This window comes from Oreochromis niloticus, linkage group LG4 (genome assembly GCF_001858045.2).
Source record: "Oreochromis niloticus isolate F11D_XX linkage group LG4, O_niloticus_UMD_NMBU, whole genome shotgun sequence".
In the NCBI taxonomy this organism is placed as follows: Eukaryota; Metazoa; Chordata; class Actinopteri; order Cichliformes; family Cichlidae; genus Oreochromis; species Oreochromis niloticus.
This window is the reverse complement of record NC_031969.2, coordinates 23,385,975-23,407,925: the sequence shown is the minus strand read 5'-3', so window position 1 is coordinate 23,407,925 and position 21,951 is coordinate 23,385,975. Positions and strand designations below refer to the sequence as shown.

General features: G+C 37.6%; 1 protein-coding gene and 1 pseudogene across 1 annotated transcript; both read left to right on the top strand.

The window, feature by feature from the left end:
- The first annotated feature begins 3,626 nt into the window (after positions 1-3,626).
- LOC100694850 (myosin heavy chain, fast skeletal muscle-like) lies at positions 3,627-6,364 on the top strand (annotated as a pseudogene).
- Positions 6,365-9,274: 2,910 nt separating this feature from the next.
- Positions 9,275-21,805, top strand: LOC100705031 (myosin heavy chain, fast skeletal muscle). The gene is made up of 35 exons (XM_019357426.1): positions 9,275-9,493; positions 9,618-9,761; positions 9,849-10,005; positions 10,111-10,138; positions 10,220-10,328; positions 10,408-10,500; positions 10,585-10,648; positions 11,316-11,414; positions 11,529-11,632; positions 11,734-11,872; positions 11,983-12,101; positions 12,240-12,389; positions 12,472-12,642; positions 14,561-14,867; positions 15,234-15,310; positions 15,399-15,486; positions 15,574-15,691; positions 15,805-15,928; positions 16,030-16,166; positions 16,288-16,543; positions 16,744-16,986; positions 17,120-17,296; positions 17,402-17,547; positions 17,639-17,729; positions 17,815-18,204; positions 18,575-18,701; positions 18,780-18,898; positions 19,219-19,415; positions 19,544-19,727; positions 19,811-19,976; positions 20,110-20,234; positions 20,350-20,658; positions 20,748-20,951; positions 21,273-21,398; positions 21,530-21,805. Exons 1-35 carry the CDS (start codon positions 9,290-9,292, stop codon positions 21,803-21,805), a joined length of 5,568 nt encoding a protein of 1,855 aa, XP_019212971.1. The 5' UTR covers positions 9,275-9,289.
- Positions 21,806-21,951: the final 146 nt, after the last annotated feature.

Genomic DNA, 21,951 nt, shown 5'->3' with positions numbered 1-21,951 from the left:
CTAGATAATATATAAGACAGATTATAAATTTCTGGATGGAGTTTTAAAAGTTGTACCCACTAATGCCATAAATCACGTTGTATCAGTTACATTAAATATGTGTCACTACAACAGTGCACCATTTACAGTCTTTAATTAGTTAAAAGCTCTCCCTGTAAGATAAATATTAGCACAAATTCAATGAAACATACTTCACAAATAAATAAATCTAAAGATGCCTGATTTGGACTTTTTAATGCTGTCAGCTTAATGAATGCTTTTAATGGGTTTATAAACACAGACATCATGTTATACTGATCATGGAGAAAAACAAAACTCTTGATGTTTAAAGAATAAATTACATGTTATACAATACTTTTTTAATTTCTGGGGCTTTTAAAAGCTGTTACATTAAAAGCTGTACAATAGTGTACTATCTGAAGTCTTTAAATCAAAGTTACTAGTATTTGTAGGATATAGAGATAAACTCAATATACTCTGCTTCCCATTAAAATTGCACATGCACACTGACAACCTTATTTGTACTCCAGATGCCTGCCTGTTGATGCTTACTGGCACATAAAGCCACAGTTGTTGGTCCCTTTCTATTTTTGATCTTACTATATAGCTTACCCAAACTGATAATGTGACGAGTCATCAAATAAATCCAATGCTGCCTTCACAAAATATGATATCTCCTCCACAGCAAATCTCATGTTACATGTAAAGAGATTTAAAGCTGATTATATATATATTTTTAAAAGGTGACGCTGGCATATATACGTGCATAGGCTAATTATGTTGTAAAAATAATTTTTTACCTTTAACCACACATAGATGGGAGAAAGGAAATCTAAACCTTTGTGAATGATCGTATGTTAACATATTCACTTTTGGTGTATTTCATTAAACACTTTATAGCGTATCATATACATTATAACTGTACAGTCTCTGCTTAAATATTCAAAAACCAAAGATCAGGTATAATTAATTTTTTTTATTCTTAGTTAATAGTGTCAAAGTAAATTAAAATAGCCATCCACAGACTCAACATTAAAGAGATATACGCAGTTTTGTGTCATTTTATAGTAGAAAAAAAATCAATTAACACTACTTACTTGAAATAAAATAGTTACAAAATATTTAATTGATGATTAAATGTTAATTTAGGGAAACTAGTCTAACGTCTTGTGAAGTTAGACTACCGTCTATAGTTATATTCAATCCAAATGCTAATGAAGATTGGATGCAACTAACATACATTTTTAATATTACTCTAGGTTATTACAGTGGAGAAAGAGAAAGAACAACATATTTTATTGAAACACACAGTTTTACAACAAAACATATTCATAAACTTTAATAAACTGTTTGGAGAAGAAACTTCACTTCAGCAACATAACAGAATAGTGTCCCAGCAATGGTGGGATGTACAACAGGATTTCCCCCCATAATGATAAAATGGGCAGCATTGGATTTTGTAAATAAAAATGTCTCAAAGACATAAATATAGAAAAGCACTGACATTTAAACTACAAGGAATAGAGGTTTAATGGCTCACTGAACGTGAAAATGACTGAAACATTGAGTGAGGATGATAGAATTGAGTTTGACAGTGTGGGAAGTGACTGACAAAAAGCAGCCCAAGCATTCTGGAACACAATTAGATGAGTGAATACAGATTCTCCTTATGCAAAAGTTCATTATTAATATTTTTGGTCAATTAATTAATTATTTTAGTTCGAGTTAAGTGAATCCATGTCATGGTTCCTCTTGTCCTCTCAGGTATTAACCTGCCTTCTCCTTTTCACTCCTCTTCTTGCTCTGCCTGTCTGTCCTTCTAACATGTGTGTAGGCATAAGTAATACTAATTTCCTCCAAGAAGTGGGCAAGGCTAGCCCTGGCTCTGCTTGCTTGCCTTTTTCCCATTTACACTTACCTGTAGTATAAAACTGCAGTGCTGTATCCTTAGCTATAGGGTGTGCTCTTTTTCTAGCGTGCCAACCTGCTGATCTACCAAGCTTCTGAAAATACCTATCTCTTACCTTGCACTCAACAACAGCTTTCATTAAATTATGTCTAACATTTGCAGAGGTTTCTCACATGACATGACACACGCTTTGCTCAATCACGCATTTATCTAAAATTTATTTATTTATTTTAAAAAGGTTCATAAATTCTTTCTTCTCTAGCCACTTCGTGAGGTTGTTGGCTTAACTGGGTGAAATTGGATTCAAAGAAGATTCTGTACCAAAAACCTCCTACTTATTGCACTGGTTGCTACCAGATTGCCACAGTCAGCTGTACTTCTTCAGATAAAAATGCTTTGAATACTTCCTAACTACTGCCCCAGCAGTAGAAATACTAGAAAGAGTGTGATGGAAACTGGAAATGGAGAAGGTTTGCTTTCAAAGTAAAAGCTGCACCTCAGCCAAAATTTTTCATAAAGTGCCACTATAACTCTGAAACCAACTGCCTCCGTTTCTAGTTTATGTTACACTTTTGGCAGTGTCAGTACAGCTCGGAGAGTAGACAGTGTTTTTAGATACATCCGTCACTTCGATTCAAATTACTACAGCAGAAATATGCTAGTGGCCAAAGCAAACACAAGGTTTTTGCCAGCTGGTTGGGGAATAGACCAACCAGTTAAATGACAGGTGGTTACCACTAGCCTCTAGGGCTGTATGACCAAGGTATTATTCACTCAATCCTAGACTTTCACCATAATTTTTATATATCTAAAATGGCATACAGGTTAACGTTACATGGGGAGTGGTTGCATGTCTCCAAAATACCAATAGTCATTCTCATACAGGTCATTACTTGTTCTCAGACCTCTTATTTTGGCAGAGTACTTGATGACAATAACCTCCCATTTATGTCACTCTTCGCTTTTTCTCCATAGAGTTTAAGGCTTTGTGAATGTTGAAGGTATCAGAGACACCTAATGTCTGGATTTGCAAATAAATGGGATTTAGTCAAAAGAAAATTTTGAGAATGTTACTGGCTTTCACAAGAAGCCAATGAGTAGCCATTTATACTGTTTCCTAAGGGAGCTTAAGTGGCTAGATCTTTCTAGAGAAATTTCACTGTGTCTCTCCAGAAGTGCAAGCCAAAGTGACTCATCTGTGCTCATAAAAATAGTACTACAGTAACAGTATCGTAGAATTTAGAAAATTCAGTAAGAGGTTAAACACTTGATACTTTACACCTAGCAAGACACTAAAACATTAGACTGCATTGTCTGTAATGTGTTCTTCTAAAATACCACAGCTAAAAGTAGCAGAGGAAATAAGTAATTTCCCTGTTTTGGTTGTTTTGTTGTCTGTGTGTCTACTCTGCATTTTCCTTACTATTCTAGCCAACTCTTGGATCACAGCGAACATGCACAATATGTTATTTTACTCAACATTTTAAATTGAACTTATCTTACCTTTAAACACGTGCTTTTTTAGGAAAATACATTTGGAAATTAATCAGACTATTAAAGATGACAAATCTCTTTCAGGTTAGGATATGGTGTTAACAACATATCTAATTATTGTCCTATAAATATATCCTTCTCTTATGCAAAAGACAAGTCACATCTTCTTCTCTTTGCTGGATTTATTTTTGACCATAGTAGCACCTCGTGACCTGCTGGTAAGATGGCAGACATTGAGACAAGTCTGTGCAAAACTTGGCGATGAAAGGTAATTCTGGCTATGATCCCAGACTTTTCCTTCCATTCATCATTTATCACTTACTCAGTACATCAAAATTGAAATTTAAAAACTATATGTTTATTTTTTCGTTGCAGAAACACATTAACAATTTTTTATAACAAACAATTTTCTGGTATTGAATTATCTGAGCTGGCAGTCCTTCTTAAACTCTATTCCTAGTAGAGATATATAACACTTGTCTGGCATTAATACAAAGTCTTGCTCTGAATTTTATTTCAGATGGCTGAGATGTTTATGTCCTGTAATAGTACACCAGTGGCATTTCAAGACTTCTCCAAATTTAAAACTGAGTACTGGCTGTGATGTCGAAATGACTTGGACACACATGAGCTTAGTATAAACTCTTTCAACTTAATATCACTGTCAAGTTAATATCAAGATTGATTGGAATAAATAATTCATAAACCATGCAGCACACTATTGTAATCTGCCACTGGGTATACTGTAGACATTACTGATGTACTCAGTATTTATGAGGACAGTTACCTTGAAAAAATCTCTCTTGGTTTCTCCATCAAGAAAAAACTTGATGGAGCTTTTCAGCAAGATACTTTAGGTAACTTAAGGTAACACTAATGAACAGTGTTCATAATGAATATTGTTCATTATTATGAAAAACAATTACAATATAAGTTCCCATTGACAAGCTCTGTTAATATAAAATTTCAAACTACGCTCTTATTGAAGAGCTGGAAGAGGCAGATCGGGCTAAGGTAAAGAAGCAAAGAGCCGACCTCTCCAGGGAGCTTGAAGAGATCAGCTAGAGGCTCAATGAAGCTGGTGGAGCAACAGCTGCACAGATTGAGTTGAACAAGAAGCAAGAGGCTGAGTTCCAGAAACTGCTCTGTGCAAGAAGCAGGCTGACAGTGTTGCAGATTGCCCAGCCCCTGCAGGAGGCTGAGGAATCCATTGAGGCTGTGAAGTCCAAGTGTGCCTCACTGGAGAAGACCAAGCAGAGGCTGCAGGGTGAGGTGGAGGACCTCATGATTGATGTGGAGAGAGCTAATTCTCTGGCTGCCAACCTTGACAAGAAGCAGAGGAACTTTGATAAGGTAAAGATTTAAATATAACCAATATAATAACAAGAGGGATACACCCATAATGACAACTAACTAATTAACCCATATTAACATAGGTCCTGGCAGAATGGAAGCAGAAGTATGAGGAGAGCCAGGCAGAGCTGGAAGGAGCACAAAAGGAGGCTCGTTCTCTCAGCACTGAGTTGTTCAAGATGAAGAACTCATATGAAGAGGCTCTGGATCAACTGGAGACCATGAAGAGAGAGAACAAGAACCTGCAGCGTATGCTTATCTTGCTATAGATCATATGGATATGATTCTAATGTTTATATTCATTTACAGCTTATGTTGTGGCAAAAACATTTGCATATATCAGCTCCAAGTACTCTAACTCTTGGCTGTGTTCGCTCTGTAGAGGAGATCTCAGATCTGACTGAGCAGATTGGTGAGACAGGAAAGAGCATCCATGAGCTGGAAAAGGCCAAGAAGACTGTTGAGACTGAGAAGTCTGAAATTCAGACAGCTCTGGAGGAAGCTGAGGTAATGTATTTTATAGAAATTTACTTTACTTTAAAATTAATTAAAACATATTTTCTCAAGTATTTGTTAAAATGACTTTCTAAAAGGCACTCTGGAGCACGAGAAGGCCAAGATCCTTCGTGTTCAGCTTGAGCTAAACCAGGTAAAAGGTGAGATTAGAGGAAGCTGGCAGAGAAGGATGAGGAGATGGAGCAGATCAAGAGGAACAGCCAGAGGGTGATTGAGCACTCTTGATGCTGAGGTCAGGAGCAGGAACGACGCCCTGAGAGTCAAGAAGAAGATGGAGGGAGACCTGAATGAGATGGAGATTCAGCTGAGCCATGCCAACAGACAGGCTGCTGAGGCCCAGAAACAACTGAGGAATGTCCAAGGACAGCTCAAGGTGAGTTGGTAGATGCTTTTGTCAGAGACAATTTTTTTCTGCTCATCTGTTTAAAAATAGAATTGTTAGTTCCTTTACTTACTTACTGGTTTGCTTATTTATTAATTTACTTTATCAGGATTCCCAGCTGCACCTTGATGATGATTTCAAAGGATAGGAAGACATGAAGGAGCAGGTCATCATGGTGTGGCGCAGAAATGGTCTGATGGTGGCTGAAATTGAGGAGCTGAGAGCCGCTCTGGCGCAGACAGAGAGAGGATTAAGAGTTGCTGAACAGGAGTTGGTTGGTGCTAGCGAGCATGTCGGACTGCTTCACCCTCAGGTTTGTTTGTTTTTAACACTCATAACAATATATTACAATCCTTTATACAGTGCTCCTCAAAACAAAGCTATACTATTCTGTACAGATATCTGAGAGAGAACGCAGAAATATGAAAAGTAAACATTAAATTAAACTGAAGTTAAATTAACTAATATATCAATGAGGGTGCCCTCATTTTAATTCCCATCAACTACAGGAGGAACAAGCCAACATCTACCTACCCAGGCTGAGAAAGGTTCAGCATGAGCTGGAAGAAGCTCAAGAGCGCAATGACATTGCTGAGTCCCAGGTCAACAAGCTAAGAGTTTGGTCATGCCATGTAACATCTGGGGATTTTACTTTGACATATACCACCTACTCAAGAACCGCAGCAGACCATGTACACCCTTTGCACTGAAAGAAATTATCCTCTTCCTTCACTGCATACAGGAGGAATATATTTGAACCCTGAGAAGTACATTGATATAGAGCAACCAGCAGAAATGAGTTCAAACATGTCATTTAAAAATTAACAACCACAAAACTGGGCAATTTCCACGATTTTTCTAACTCAGTCCAAACTGTATAGGGCAATATATTATATACTTGCAAAACTGAAATTCTAATCCAAAGGAGATTTCAATCACTTTAAGAGAGCAAAGTAGCCTTTGAGGCAATTTCCAGTACAAAAAAATAATATTCTAAACAACTAAAAAATCTACACCCTCCATCAAACCTTCATTCAGTATATTCAAGCTATTTAAGTGTGAATCACACCTTAAAGTAAACTAAATAGACAGGAAGAGCATAAAAGGCTTTATCTTGTTTATGCATGTTTACATTATGTAAAATAATAGCCAATAATAAGCGATATCAGAAATTTGTTAAACTTTTGTAATTTTGTACAGTTGGAGAATTAGTTTTAATTTTTAAACTTTAGTCAAGGTTTCACTTTGATTTCCACTTCTGAAAATGTCAAACGAGTCAGTTTTTGTGACTAAAATGCCCTACATTTGTGGGAACTGTTCTTTTTGAAACTTCATAGGGGAATTCAAAACAAATAATTTGACAGATTTCCTATCAAACTATGAAATTAAATAATATAAGAACAAAAAATTCACCTGCTTCTCTGGATATGTCGGACAAATGTCCTCTCAGTGCAAGAGTGGTATCCTAACTCTGTTCATTAGCTGTTGTTATTTTTGACTACAGCAATGACTTGTAATCCTCTGTTAAGATGATAAATGATAAACCACTCCTGTCAACAGTTTCAGCACGTAATCTGAGAGGACACTGCAAATTATTCCAAACTTCAAGATACTTTTTCATCTCTGCTCATTCAGTAAAAGTTGAATATAAACTACTTAAATATAAGCTACTACTATGTTCTTGTACCAAAATTGTCATTTTTCAACAATCTTAAGTGAAAAACACCCATTTTAAATCTTATTTGTGCAGCTGTTATTTAAGGTCTTACCTGAGGTGCCAACTTTTCTTGTATTACATTTCCAGGAATCATATGTTGCTCTTTTAACTTTTATGGAAAGTACAGCAGCGTGAAATTAGTATCAGATACCAGAGATATGTATACTGTGCAACTATACACCAGTGACATTCTGACGCTTCCCCAACATTAGCACTCAGTCCTGACTGTCATATCAAAATTAAATTGATGCGACTGCCTATCATAAAATGTGTCAACTGAAATCTGACCCCCAAGTACTTCTCTGGATTTATTGGAGCAGACACTTCACAAACCATGCTGTACACTCTTGCTATGCAGTATTGAATAAACTGTGAACATAATAAGAGTAGTAAATACTGTATTTATAAATCAATTAAAAGTGATGTGTTAAAAATGAAATGACACTATAAGAAAATGCATTAATAGTACATATCTGAATGTATAATATAGTTGAATACAGTTCTATGTAAAAGAAATCAACACTGAAATATTTACAGATTGACTTACCAATACTTTATTAGAATATGTAAAGTTTAGAAATTTTTAATTAATATTTGTTTTTTAGATCCAACAGTATTTTATCTTCTTTATTATAGATGTCAAAATTGACTATAAAATTATGTTTAAAAATATTTTTGGCATTTTTTTGTCTCATGTTTAACAGAACATAATCAAAAATCACAACGTTTCTGTCAATCATAAAGTAACATATAGGTATGTTAATAAGTACTCATGATATCAGCAATGAGTCGATAACTGTCAAGTAACAAAGTGACAAGCATACTGTACTTTACCAAATCAAGTAACAGCTGTGCTGAGCAGGCGCACTCGAGTATATATAAGCAGCAACTCTGGAAACCCAGTCCAACTGACAGGCATCTGACACAGGTGAGTGTGGTCAATTATTCACTGGTTACCATATTTTCATTTCATTTTCATTTATTTCATTTCATTTATTTATTTATTTCACACTTGGTACAATAGTTCAAACAAACCAACCACACTTTCTATCAATAAAACACTACAACCATGTGTGAAAAGGAGCAGGAAGAAGAAAAATATTCTTATTAAACCCTGCCCCCTATCTACAATCCAACTTATATTACAAGTGGGCACCAAAAATCAGAGAACAAACTAACATTAACATTTATCTCCGGTCCTACCACAAACCAAACAACAAATTTACCATCAGAATATACAAATTTACAATCAGAATATACCACTCCACATGGTAACAAGGAGAAAAATAAAATTAAAATAAATAAAACAAAAAATTATAATGGATCCTTCATCAATGAACTCCAATTTCATTCACATTCTTCATATTGAGTTATCGTTTTAAGCATATAACACTTTTTAAAACAATATAAATTTATACAATTCTTTAAATTATAATGAAGAGAGTTCCACAGTCGTATACCCCTAACCGTTGGACTCATTAACCTTTGTGTAGTCCTAGCTAACTGATGCTTAAAATAAAATTTCCTGCGGCTGTCTTCTCCCCCTGAACACAATAAAAATACTCTTTGTAACTTGTAATTTTAACGGTTTAAACATTCCTGTTAAATATGTTGCTGCTGATTGAGTGTAGTAGCACTTTGGTCAGTCAACTGAATGAATAAATATTTTTACTGAAATATGATGGCTGAAATATTAGACTCAAAGTAGCAAACCAGCTTAATTTTGGCATTTCTTTACATTGTAGCATCTTTACACAAGATACCATTAGTTTTCAGTTGGGATCCAGTGAGGTAAGTGGTTCAATGTAAATGACATTTTCATGATAGAAGATATCTGCTTAAGAAAATTTCAAGAACTCATAAATGGTCACATTGTTTCAATTTATGTCATATATTCAGTCTCCATTAAAGTGCCAACATGAGCACAGACGCGGAGATGGAGCAGTATGGCCCGGCAGCCGTTTACCTCCGGAAGCCAGAAAAGGAGAGGATTGAGGCTCAAAACACCCCATTTGATGCCAAGACAGCCTTCTTTGTGACTGATCCTGATGAGCTATATGTCAAGTGTAAACTTATTAAGAGGGATGGTGGTAAAGCCACTGTTGAGACAGAGGGAGGAAAGGTAGGTAAAAATTCTTTCCATTTTACGTCTGTATATTTGTCATCCTATCTACGTAAACATTTTTCTGCTATATCTTTACACAACAAACACCCTTTTGATTATTTAAAAATTGCTTTCTATTCAGACGGTCACTGTGAAAGAGGAAGACATCCACCCCAGGAACCCTCCAAAGTTCGATAAGATGGAGGATATGGCAATGATGACCCACCTTAACGAGCCATCTGTGCTGTTTAACCTCAAAGAGCGTTTTGCATCATGGATGATCTACGTAAGTTTTTATTTGAAAGTTTATCTAAAAGAAATAAAATGTAAATCAAAAATGTAAGCAACCCTTGTGCTCTCTACTACGATACAGACCTACTCTGGGTTGTTCTGCGTCGTCGTCAATCCCTACAAGTGGCTTCCTGTATATGATGCTACATGTGTAGCAGCATACAGAGGAAAGAAGAGGATTGAGGCTCCACCTCACATTTTCTCCATCTCTGACAATGGCTATCAGTTCATGCTCACTGGTAAGTAGTAGTTACTGTTAAAGTTTGTGAATACAAACTAAAAGATGCCTTAAATGTGAGGTTATTGCTGCAGTTAGATAAAATGCTTTAATGTTTGTATTCCAGATAGGGAGAACCAGTCTGTCCTGATTACGTGAGTATTGCACACATGATTATCTCTAAAACTTGATACAGAGGGTGAATCTTGAAAATATGTCTCTTATACTGTTTCCAGCGGAGAATCTGGTGCAGGAAAGACTGTCAACACCAAACGTGTCATCCAGTACTTTGCAACAATTGCAGCTCTTGGAGCTAAGAAGGAATCATCACCTGGCAAGATGCAGGTAATATTGGTTATTTATGATAGACCCATGTGTGGGTTGAGTTTATGTATTTATCTAATCTTATTATCTCTTCCTGCAGGGCTCCCTGGAGGACCAAATTGTCGCTGCCAACCCTCTGCTGGAGGCCTACGGTAATGCCAAGACTGTGAGAAATGACAACTCCTCTCGTTTTGTAAGTGATTACACAAAGGAGATGCTGTGAAACATGTACCACTCTACTATAGACTGCAATTTTTATAACGATCTGACTGTTTAGGGTAAATTCATCAGAACCCACTTTGGTTCCACTGGAAAACTTGCTTCAGCTGATATTGAAACGTGTAAGTTAAAAGTGTAATTAATTTGTCTATTGTAAGTGCGGGGGGTTGTTTTGTTTTTGCTTTTCTGTATATGTGTGTGTTTGTGTTTTTATGTGTTTTGTTTTGATTAATAAGTGTCCGGAGGCAGCAAAGTGAAGTTCAATTTTGGACACGATAGGTGTATTTTAATGGTATTACTGTCTGATGTTGTGTGTGTAGCAGCAGAAGTGGTTACTTACCATATCATCAATAAACACTCGATACTAATCACAAATCCTCATTGTCCCTATAGGGCTAATAAAGGTTGAACAAAGCACCATGTATACTATAATTATTTTGAAAATGGTTTGAAATCTAAGGATTACAATTTACATTCCTTGAAAGAGGAATTTTTACCTAAATGTTTAGGTACTAAAAAACCATTTAAGTGGTGGTGAAAAGTATTTGTAATGTAATAGACAGGAATATTCAGCAAATATTACTTTTAGCTAATACCGCAACTGCTTTTTCGGTTTCTTTTATTTTTATAGAAAGGCTGTGTAATTACTACCAACTACACATTCATTTGTTTACTGAATATTCTGTGGGGCTGTATTTCTGCTTCTTCTTGACTTGATGCACAAGTGATGCCCTGGAAAAGATTTTTGTGATAATCCTAAATTTTCTCATTGTTATTTGTTATTATTAGATCTGCTGGAGAAGTCCCGTGTTACCTTCCAGTTGTCTGCTGAGAGGAGCTACCACATTTTCTATCAGCTGATGACAGGCCACAAGCCTGAGCTCCTGGGTATGACAACTCATCTTTTATTATATTAATTCACAGGCAGTCTAATTTAAATTAAAATTTTGAATTAAAATTTTATTTGCTAATAAAATTAATGGATTTAACTTCTGCTTTCAGAGGTTCTGCTGATCACGACCAACCCCTATGACTACCCAATGATCAGTCAGGGCGAAATCACTGTCAAGAGCATCAATGATGTGGAGGAGTTCATTGCAACAGATGTAAAAATACATTTCACTTTCACAAACAATATTATACTTAACCATAAATCTGTATTTTTTTTTTTTAGACTATTTCATGATTTCACGCTTTTTTCTTACAGACTGCTATTGACATCTTGGGCTTTACTGCTGATGAGAAGTTAAGCATCTACAAGCTGACTGGTGCTGTGATGCATCATGGCAACATGAAATTCAAGCAGAAGCAGCGTGAAGAGCAGGCTGAACCTGATGGCACTGAGGGTAAATAATAAAATAATTGCATTCTCATAATGTATGTTTTCTAGTGTTGACAATGTGTGTGACATACATTTCATGAATATTTATTGGGCTCACTGTTTAATTCAAAACAGTGGCAGACAAAATCTCCTATCTGATGGGCCTGAACTCAGCTGACATGCTGAAAGCTTTGTGCTACCCAAGAGTCAAGGTCGGCAATGAGTTTGTGACCAAAGGTCAGACCGTCCCACAGGTAATTAAAAAAAATATCTAATCTAATCTAATCTAATCTAATATAACCTAATCTAATCTAATAACATTAGATTTATAACTGATTATATGATAGCTGTATTCAAGATTGCCTGTTTAATGATAAATTCTCTTCTTCCAGGTCAACAATGCTGTCTCGGCTCTGTGCAAATCTGTCTATGAGAAAATGTTCTTGTGGATGGTTGTGCGTATCAATGAGATGCTGGACACAAAGCAGCCCAGACAGTTCTTCATTGGAGTGCTGGATATCGCTGGATTTGAGATCTTTGATGTGAGCAGTAAAAATTATCCAAGTAGATTTAAAAGAAAAATAACATTTTGGCATGAATTTAAATACCTTTCTTTAATTACAGTTCAACAGCTTGGAGCAACTTTGCATCAACTTCACCAATGAGAAACTGCAACAGTTCTTCAACCATCACATGTTTGTCCTGGAGCAAGAGGAGTACAAGAAAGAGGGCATTCAATGGGAGTTCATTGACTTTGGTATGGACTTGGCTGCCTGCATTGAGCTTATTGAGAAGGTAAGAAGCTGTCCTGGAAGAAATGTACATGTGGGTGTATGTCACCTTCAAAAAACAATAATATACAGGGCTCTAAACTAACTTTTTGCCACAGTTGCACCAGTGCGCCTAACTTTTTAAAGTTACAGTGTCCAGCATCTCATTGATACGCACAACCATCCACAAGAACATTTTCTCATAGACAGATTTGCACAAAGCCGAGACAGCATTGTTGACCTGGAAGAAGAGAATTTATCATTAAACAGGCAATCTTGAATACAGCTATAATATAATCAGTTATAAATCTAATGTTATTAGATTAGATTAGATTAGATTAGATTAGGTGCAAAAGTTAGGCGCACTCAAATTTTTCAACCACATCGCTTAACACCGCAGTTTTACATGTGAGACAATATTGACAATATTGATTTGTAAATGATTAACTAACAATCTTGTACTTAAAGTGCTTTGGCACTCTTTAGCAATATTGTAGAAAATGTTAAACTTAATCATCATCTCGGCCTCCTCTGGTGACCTGTTTGCTGTTGCCTGCCTCTGAAAGGCAGTGGGGAGAGAGGACACTTGGGCAGTGCATTTATTGCAGCATATAATGTGTTTTCTGGATACACTGTGCTTTTTCAGCATTCAAAGACTGATGGCACCGTGTCAGAGCACTGGCTATGAATTTCAGACGGATCAGGCCTTAACTTAACAAAAAAGTTATCAATAGTTCTTTTCATCTTTTCTTATTACCCACAGCTACATCCACTTCTGTCAGGCCTAGGCCGCTCACTAGCGCTGGGTATCATCACTGATTTCTATAATCCATTCGATTCCGGTTCTTAAAGTCCTGATTCGATTCAATTTTGCCTCAGACAGTCAGAAATATTATAATTCTGATCATTTATCAGTACTGATACATGTGAGACTTCATCAGAATTGTGAACATCACAGCAGATGCCTTTGTGTGAAAGTAACTGAGAAAAAACACAGAAAAACATGAAGGAGATTTTCCTGGCCTGGCTTTTTATAGCAGATAACCTTAAAAATATTCTGCAATATTCTGCAATTTTGCATAATTTTAAAAATTTCTTCAGTATTGAACAGCAGAAATTAGGCTTTCTAGTCCGAGGTCATTTAAGTAAAAAAAAAAAGAAAAGAAAAAGAAAAGAAAAAGACAGCGGCCGACAGCGCTGTAAACAACGGTAGACTGATGGGTAATAAGCGAATGAATAATGCAGAAAACAGATTTGAAACGGGAAACTGTTCTTGAAGTACACAGAGAAAGAGAGAGAGCTGTGCATGAAGTGTGATTTTTATCGTGGTGGAAGCAAAACAGCACAAGTAAGAGGGAATTCATCACGACATTTATCAAATGTGAAGCGTAGTTTGCTGCTGGCTCGGTGAATTTTGGTTAGAGACAGACAAAATCCGCGGCTCAGAATCTAGCGCAAAAAGACGTAAACACAGAGCAGACCCCTCTCCGACGGTGTGTCCGTGTCCGTCTACGTGCCATCGGGTGAGAAAGCTGAGAAAGCTGATTCTGATGCGTCGGGTCCGCGCTCTGTATTTACGTCTTTGTGTGGAGTCAGTTTACCTGCTCTCGTTTGCTGTTTGGTGGTTGTTGAAATAGTTTTGTGAGCTCTAACCTGCGAATCTGGCGTTTCTGGCAAAATACATTTATATTTAAAGTCGATTCAGGATATCACTTTATTCAAGCTACTCACCTCTCTCTATCCACCTGCACTTTAAACTGGACCATGGCCAATCAGAGAGGCCCTGCCCCTGACTATCTCTGATTGGTTTAGACCACGATAGGGGCATAATGTGTGTCTGTTGTTGACCACACGGAGAGTTGCAGAGATTTTTTTTTTAGTCACACCATTGAAAAATTTGGTCGCACTCTAGAGCCCTGATATAATATGTGACATTTTCTCAGCCAATGGGCATCTTCTCCATCCTTGAAGAGGAGTGCATGTTCCCCAAGGCCTCTGACACAACTTTCAAGAACAAGCTGCACGATCAGCATCTTGGAAAGAGCAAGGGCTTTGAGAAGCCAAAGCCTGCAAAGGGAAAGGCTGAGGCACACTTCGCTCTGGTTCACTATGCTGGTACAGTGGACTACAATATCTCTGGCTGGCTAGACAAGAACAAGGACCCACTGAATGAATCAGTTGTTCAGCTCTACCAGAAGTCTTCAAACAAACTGCTGTGCTTCCTGTATGCAGCTCATGCCTCAACTGATGGTAAGAAATACGAGTAATCAGGAACTCCATTATCCAGTACATGTCGTATGCAATTGTCTATTCTGCATCTGTCTATTCTGAATACTGCAGAATAATATGTATAGTTTGAAAATATATAGAACTGTAATTATAAGACAGTGACCAACATGACTTAAATAGGCAAATTTGAAACATTTACTATAAGAAAGGTAAAGGTAATGTATTTATAGATTTTAGATGAGGGACATTCAGTTTATATTCATACTGGCTCTGTGGCTCTATTTTAAGTTAATTACTGCTTTAGGCAGGGTATTTAGTTATTAAAACACTACACCTTTAAAATATTTATGCAGTTTCACTATTCAAATTTACTGTTTATGAAAACAGAGGCTGCTGGTGGTGGTGGCAAGAAGGGTGGTAAGAAGAAGGGTGGTTCCTTCCAGACTGTCTCTGCACTTTTCAGAGTATGTATAGATTTATTTTTTAAGATATCAATTTAAAATCTTGGATTTAAATATTATTAAACTATTATCTAATGATGCTGATCTACAGGAGAATCTGGCCAAGCTGATGACCAACTTAAGAAGCACTCATCCTCACTTTGTCCGTTGCCTGATTCCCAATGAGACAAAGACCCCAGGTAAAACACCCCAAAGTCCCACTAACTGCAAAAATGACAAACTGACATAAATAAAGTTTTGAAACTTCATAAATTTCTGACTCTCAGGTCTTATGGAGAACTTCCTGGTCATCCACCAGCTGAGGTGTAACGGTGTACTGGAGGGCATCAGAATCTGCAGAAAGGGTTTCCCCAGCAGAATCCTCTATGGTGACTTCAAGCAGAGGTGACAGCACATTACTGTATTAGACAGCAGAAATGATTTCATTGTTGTTGTAAAGGACAAACTTGAATATGATGGAAGAAAAATCCAAGTAACAACATGATTCTCTCTTGAAGATACAAAGTGTTGAATGCCAGTGTCATCCCTGAGGGACAGTTCATTGACAACAAGAAAGCTTCAGAGAAGCTGCTTGGCTCCATTGATGTGGATCACACACAGTACAAGTTTGGGCACACTAAGGTACACATTATTATTATTAATATCATTATATTAATGGGTTTAAAAAAAATAAACACTGCCAGGTTGCACCTGTACTTATATTTTTCCACACCAAAAAAAAGGTGTTCTTCAAAGCTGGTCTGCTCGGCACTCTTGAAGAAATGAGAGATGAAAAACTGGCTGAGCTGGTGACCATGACTCAGGCTCTCTGCAGAGGATACGTCATGAGGAAAGAGTTTGTTAAGATGATGGAGAGGAGGTACCATTATTGTAATAGTAGTGTCTTTTCTTTTCCCTAAAAGTACTACTACACTACTACCTACTACACTAAAAATAACACTTTTATATTTGTTTTTTTCTTTGTTTGTTTGTTTTTTTAGAGATTCACTCTACACCATCCAGTACAACATCCGTTCTTTCATGAATGTCAAGAACTGGCCATGGCTGAAACTGTACTTCAAGATCAAGCCTCTTCTGAAGAGTGCTGAGACTGAGAAGGAGCTCCAGAACATGAAGGAGAACTATGAGAAGATGCAGACAGACCTGGCTACTGCTCTGGCCAAGAAGAAGGAACTGGAAGAGAAGATGGTTGGCCTGCTGCAGGAGAAGAATGACCTGCAACTTCAAGTGGCTGCAGTAAGTAGGAAACCAAAGTATGACAATATTTATTTCATGTATACAGGTTAGGTATTAAAAGGCTGCATACCTAACTCATCCTCTGTCTCCACTGTTCTTTAGTTACTTACTTACAGTTAAGACTTAATTAGCAAATCCAATATCCATTACAACAAATTATTACTGATAAGATTTTACTGTCTGTTCACTGTGTACTATAGGAAGTTGAGAATCTATCTGATGCTGAAGAAAGGTGTGAGGGGCTCATTAAGAGCAAGATCCAGCTCGAGGCCAAACTCAAAGAGACAAGTGAGAGACTGGAGGATGAAGAGGAAATCAATGCTGAGCTGACTGCTAAGAAGAGGAAGCTGGAGGATGAATGCTCTGAGCTGAAGAAGGACATTGATGACTTGGAGCTCACCTTGGCCAAAGTGGAGAAGGAGAAACATGCCACAGAAAACAAGGTTCAGTTCATTTTGATTGTATTCTTAGTTCAATTAAAATATGTAATATTGCTCTTTGACTAGACACCTAAATGTTCAAATATTCAGCAAGTTGTGGAAGAAAATGAAACTTAATATATACACATTATTTCAGGTGAAAAACCTGACAGAGGAGATGGCATCTCAAGATGAGTCAATTGCCAAGTTAACCAAGGAGAAGAAAGCCTTACAAGAGGCCCATCAGCAAACACTGGATGATCTCCAGGCAGAGGAGGACAAAGTCAACACTCTGACCAAGTCCAAGACAAAACTGGAACAGCAAGTTGATGATGTAAGAAAACAGCATCTGAAAATAAAGGAGATTTCTTTTTTTAAAAATATTTTATATTATTATGGATCATTCAATTGGAAACATATGTAACTATTTTTAAATAAGCTTGAGGGCTCATTGGAGCAAGAGAAGAAGCTCCGCATGGACCTTGAGAGAGCCAAGAGGAAGCTGGAGGGAGATCTGAAACTGGCTCAGGAATCCATAATGGATCTGGAGAATGACAAGCAGCAGTCTGATGAGAAAATCAAGAAGTAAAAAAAAGTTACTGATAAAGTTCCTACACTTGCATTCTGAAGAGCCACAGAGCTGTCAGAGTCATTTCTTTTTCTTCTCCACTTACAGGAAGGACTTTGAAATCAGCCAACTTCTTAGCAAAATTGAGGATGAGCAGTCTCTTGGTGCTCAGCTTCAGAAGAAGATCAAAGAACTCCAGGTACCATTATTTTAGGTGAATATTATGTTCAGTGAAACTAAAACTTGTCAACTCAGTAAGACTTTGTGGTGTTATTACCCTAAAGGCTCGTATTGAAGAGCTGGAAGAGGAGATTGAGGCTGAGAGGGCAGCTCGGGCTAAGGTAGAGAAGCAGAGAGCCGACCTCTCCAGGGAGCTTGAAGAGATCAGCGAGAGGCTCGAGGAAGCTGGTGGAGCAACAGCTGCTCAGATTGAGATGAACAAGAAGCGAGAGGCTGAGTTCCAGAAACTGCGTTGTGATCTTGAGGAATCAACTCTGCAGCATGAAGCTACTGCAGCAGCTCTACGTAAGAAGCAGGCTGACACTGTTGCAGAGCTCGGAGAGCAAATCGACAACCTCCAGCGTGTCAAACAGAAGCTGGAGAAGGAGAAGAGCGAGTACATGATGGAGATTGATGACCTCTCCAGCAATATGGAGGCTGTCACTAAAGCAAAGGTATAAGGTCATAAACATTCTAATATCTTCATGCTCCTAATTTTGTGTTAAAGTTTTGTGTAACGCTCAATGAATAAGGGCCAATTCACTGTTATAAATTTCCTTGTGGTATATATGCCCAAAACCTTTTCCTACTAACTGTAACATTTTTAAGCAAACTAAAAGTAAATACAAGTATGTTAATTCTTTCAAGAAATCTTTGAGGTAAAAATTGTTGAAAACATTGTTTTCAAACATGATTTAGCATTTGGTTAAGTTTAGATCCTTGCAAACTTTAAACTCAAAGATTACGCATGACTCACAAAACATTTCATACCACAGTAACTGACATTTATTTTTTACATTTTTATTCTTGTTATGCTGCTGGTAGGGCAACTTGGAGAAAATGTGCAGAACTCTAGAGGATCAGCTAAGTGAGCTGAAAGCCAAAAATGATGAGAATGTTCGCCAGCTGAATGACATTAATGCCCAGAAGGCGAGACTACAAACAGAGAATGGTAAGTGACCAATATTTACAACCAATCTGTGGCTAAAAAGAAAAGAACATCAGCTTCATACATGTGTGCTCATTACAGGTGAGCTGTCTCGCCAACATGAGGAGAAAGGAGCTCTGATTTCCCAGCTGACCAGGGGCAAGCAAGCCTTCACTCAGCAGATTGAGGAGCTTAAGAGGCATGTTGAGGAGGAAATAAAGGTAGATTTTAAAATAACAATATCTAGAAAATTCTGAAAAATATTTAGTGAAGCCTGACCAACACATATATAATATATGTGCATATGTATATATATCTGACTGCACTCCTTAAAACTGGAAAAGAATTACACTTGACACTGACAGGTTAAGGTGCCCATGAACAGTCCCTTAGTTATCAGCCCTATTCTGTTGCCATTTAGTCAATTCATAAAATGAAAAACTGTCAAATGAAAATAAATAACTTCCTTATTCCGCTGTGTACAGTACAAGTCTGACATTTACATTTCCTTGAATTTAATGTACTTAACGCTATGTTTTAGGCCAAGAATGCCCTGGCTCATGCTGTTCAGTCAGCACGCCATGACTGTGATCTGCTCAGAGAGCAGTTTGAGGAGGAGCAGGAGGCCAAGGCTGAGCTGCAGCGAGGAATGTCCAAGGCCAACAGTGAGGTGGCTCAGTGGCGATCCAAATATGAGACTGATGCCATTCAACGAACTGAGGAGCTGGAGGAGGCCAAGTATATGAATCCTTTCTAGTTCTTGATAAAGATTACATCAATACTAAGCTAAATTTCAGTTTTTCTGTGTATCAGTTGCCTTGTAAATGGATGTCTCTCTAGGCAAATAACATCAATGCTCATTGCAGGAAAAAGCTTGCCCAGCGTCTGCAGGAGGCTGAGGAATCCATTGAAGCTGTGAACTCCAAGTGTGCCTCACTGGAAAAGACCAAGCAGAGGCTGCAGGGTGAGGTGGAGGACCTCATGATTGATGTGGAGAGAGCTAATGCTCTGGCTGCCAACCTTGACAAGAAGCAGAGGAACTTTGATAAGGTAAAGTTTTAAACATGACTAATATGATAAGAAGAGGGATACACCCATAATAGCAACTAACTGAATAACCCATATTAACATAGGTCCTGGCAGAATGGAAGCAGAAGTATGAGGAGAGCCAGGCAGAGCTGGAAGGAGCCCAAAAGGAGGCTCGTTCTCTCAGCACTGAGTTGTTCAAGATGAAGAACTCATATGAAGAGGCTCTGGATCATCTTGAGACCATGAAGAGAGAGAACAAGAACCTACAGCGTATGCTTATCTTGCTATAGATCATATGGATATGATTCTAATGTTTATATTCATTTACAGCTTTTGTTGTGGCAAAAACATTTGCATATATCAGCTCCAAGTACTCTAACTCTTGGCTTTGTTTGCTCTGTAGAGGAGATCTCAGATCTGACTGAGCAGATTGGTGAGACAGGAAAGAGCATCCATGAGCTGGAAAAGGCCAAGAAGACTGTTGAGACTGAGAAGTCTGAAATTCAGACAGCTCTGGAGGAAGCTGAGGTAATGTATTTTATAAAAATGTACTTTGTTTGTATTCAAATTTATAAAAGTATCCCTTCTCCAGTTTATGTTGCAATAACATTTTTTTTTACAAAACTCTTTAAATCATTTAAAGGGAACTCTGGAGCACGAGGAGGCCAAGATCCTTCGTGTTCAGCTTGAGCTAAACCAGGTGAAAAGTGAGATTGACAGGAAGCTGGCAGAGAAGGACGAGGAGATGGAGCAGATCAAGAGGAACAGCCAGAGGGTGATTGACTCCATGCAGAGCACTCTTGATGCTGAGGTCAGGAGCAGGAATGATGCCCTGAGAGTCAAGAAGAAGATGGAGGGAGACCTGAATGAGATGGAGATTCAGCTGAGCCATGCCAACAGACAGGCTGCTGAGGCCCAGAAACAACTGAGGAATGTCCAAGGACAGCTCAAGGTGAGTTGGTAGATGATTTTGTCTCAATTAACTAGTAAGACACAGTAAATTGTATTTCTTTGTTTGTATTGTTGTTTGCTTATTAACAGGATGCCCAACTGCACCTTGACGATGCTCTCAGAGGACAGGAAGACATGAAGGAGCAGGTCGCCATGGTGGAGCGCAGAAATGGTCTAATGGTGGCTGAGATTGAGGAGCTGAGAGCCGCTCTGGAGCAGACAGAGAGAGGACGCAAAGTAGCTGAGCAGGAGTTGGTTGATGCTAGCGAGCGTGTTGGACTGCTTCACTCTCAGGTTTTTTTGTTTGTATCACTCATTATAATATAACAAAAATTCTTTATACATATTTTTCTTTGTATATCTGAACCAGAATTAACACACTTAAGGATTAGGGAACAAAAAACATAATATAATACAGAATTAAACTGCAGGTTAATAAATAAACCAATAATAAAATAAATGCCTAACCATTAAAAAACATAAATGCTGTTGTTGATATTATGATGAGACTAGTGTATCGATTCTGATATATTCTACATATGTAGATACATATGTAGGCTATTGGATATAGCCTCCAATATTTAACCCAAAATATATTTTTCTTGCTTCATTCAGAACACCAGTCTTTTGAACACCAAGAAGAAGCTGGAGTCTGACCTTGTCCAGGTTCAGGGTGAGGTGGATGATGCAGTTCAAGAAGCAAGAAATGCTGAGGAGAAGGCCAAAAAGGCTATCACTGATGTGAGATTTTTTTTTCTTCTAGTTTATTTTTCACTCTTACAGGGTTCTGAAATCTCCTTTTTGCAGTTCATGTTAAGTTCAATTTTAATGTAAAACAGATTTAAAATTTTGGAAATATTTCATCACTTCAGGCTGCCATGATGGCTGAGGAGCTGAAGAAGGAGCAGGATACCAGTGCTCACCTGGAGAGGATGAAGAAGAACCTGGAGGTCACAGTCAAGGACCTGCAGCACCGTCTGGATGAGGCTGAGAACCTCGCCATGAAGGGTGGCAAGAAGCAGCTCCAGAAACTGGAGTCCAGGGTACAAACTATACACAGTGCTAAAATTAAAAATGCTAAAAAAGTCAACCTTTGTGTAGACATGTTCTTTTGCCCTCAGCGAGACTTCGTTTTTCTTGTAATTTAATTAATTATGATTTAATTAATTTACTTATTTTCTTTTTTTTGTTATTTATTTATATCTTATGTATCTTTATTACTTAGTTTTGGTGTACAGCACTTTGTGTCAACTATGGTTGTTTTAAAGTGCTTTATAAATAAAGATGATGACGA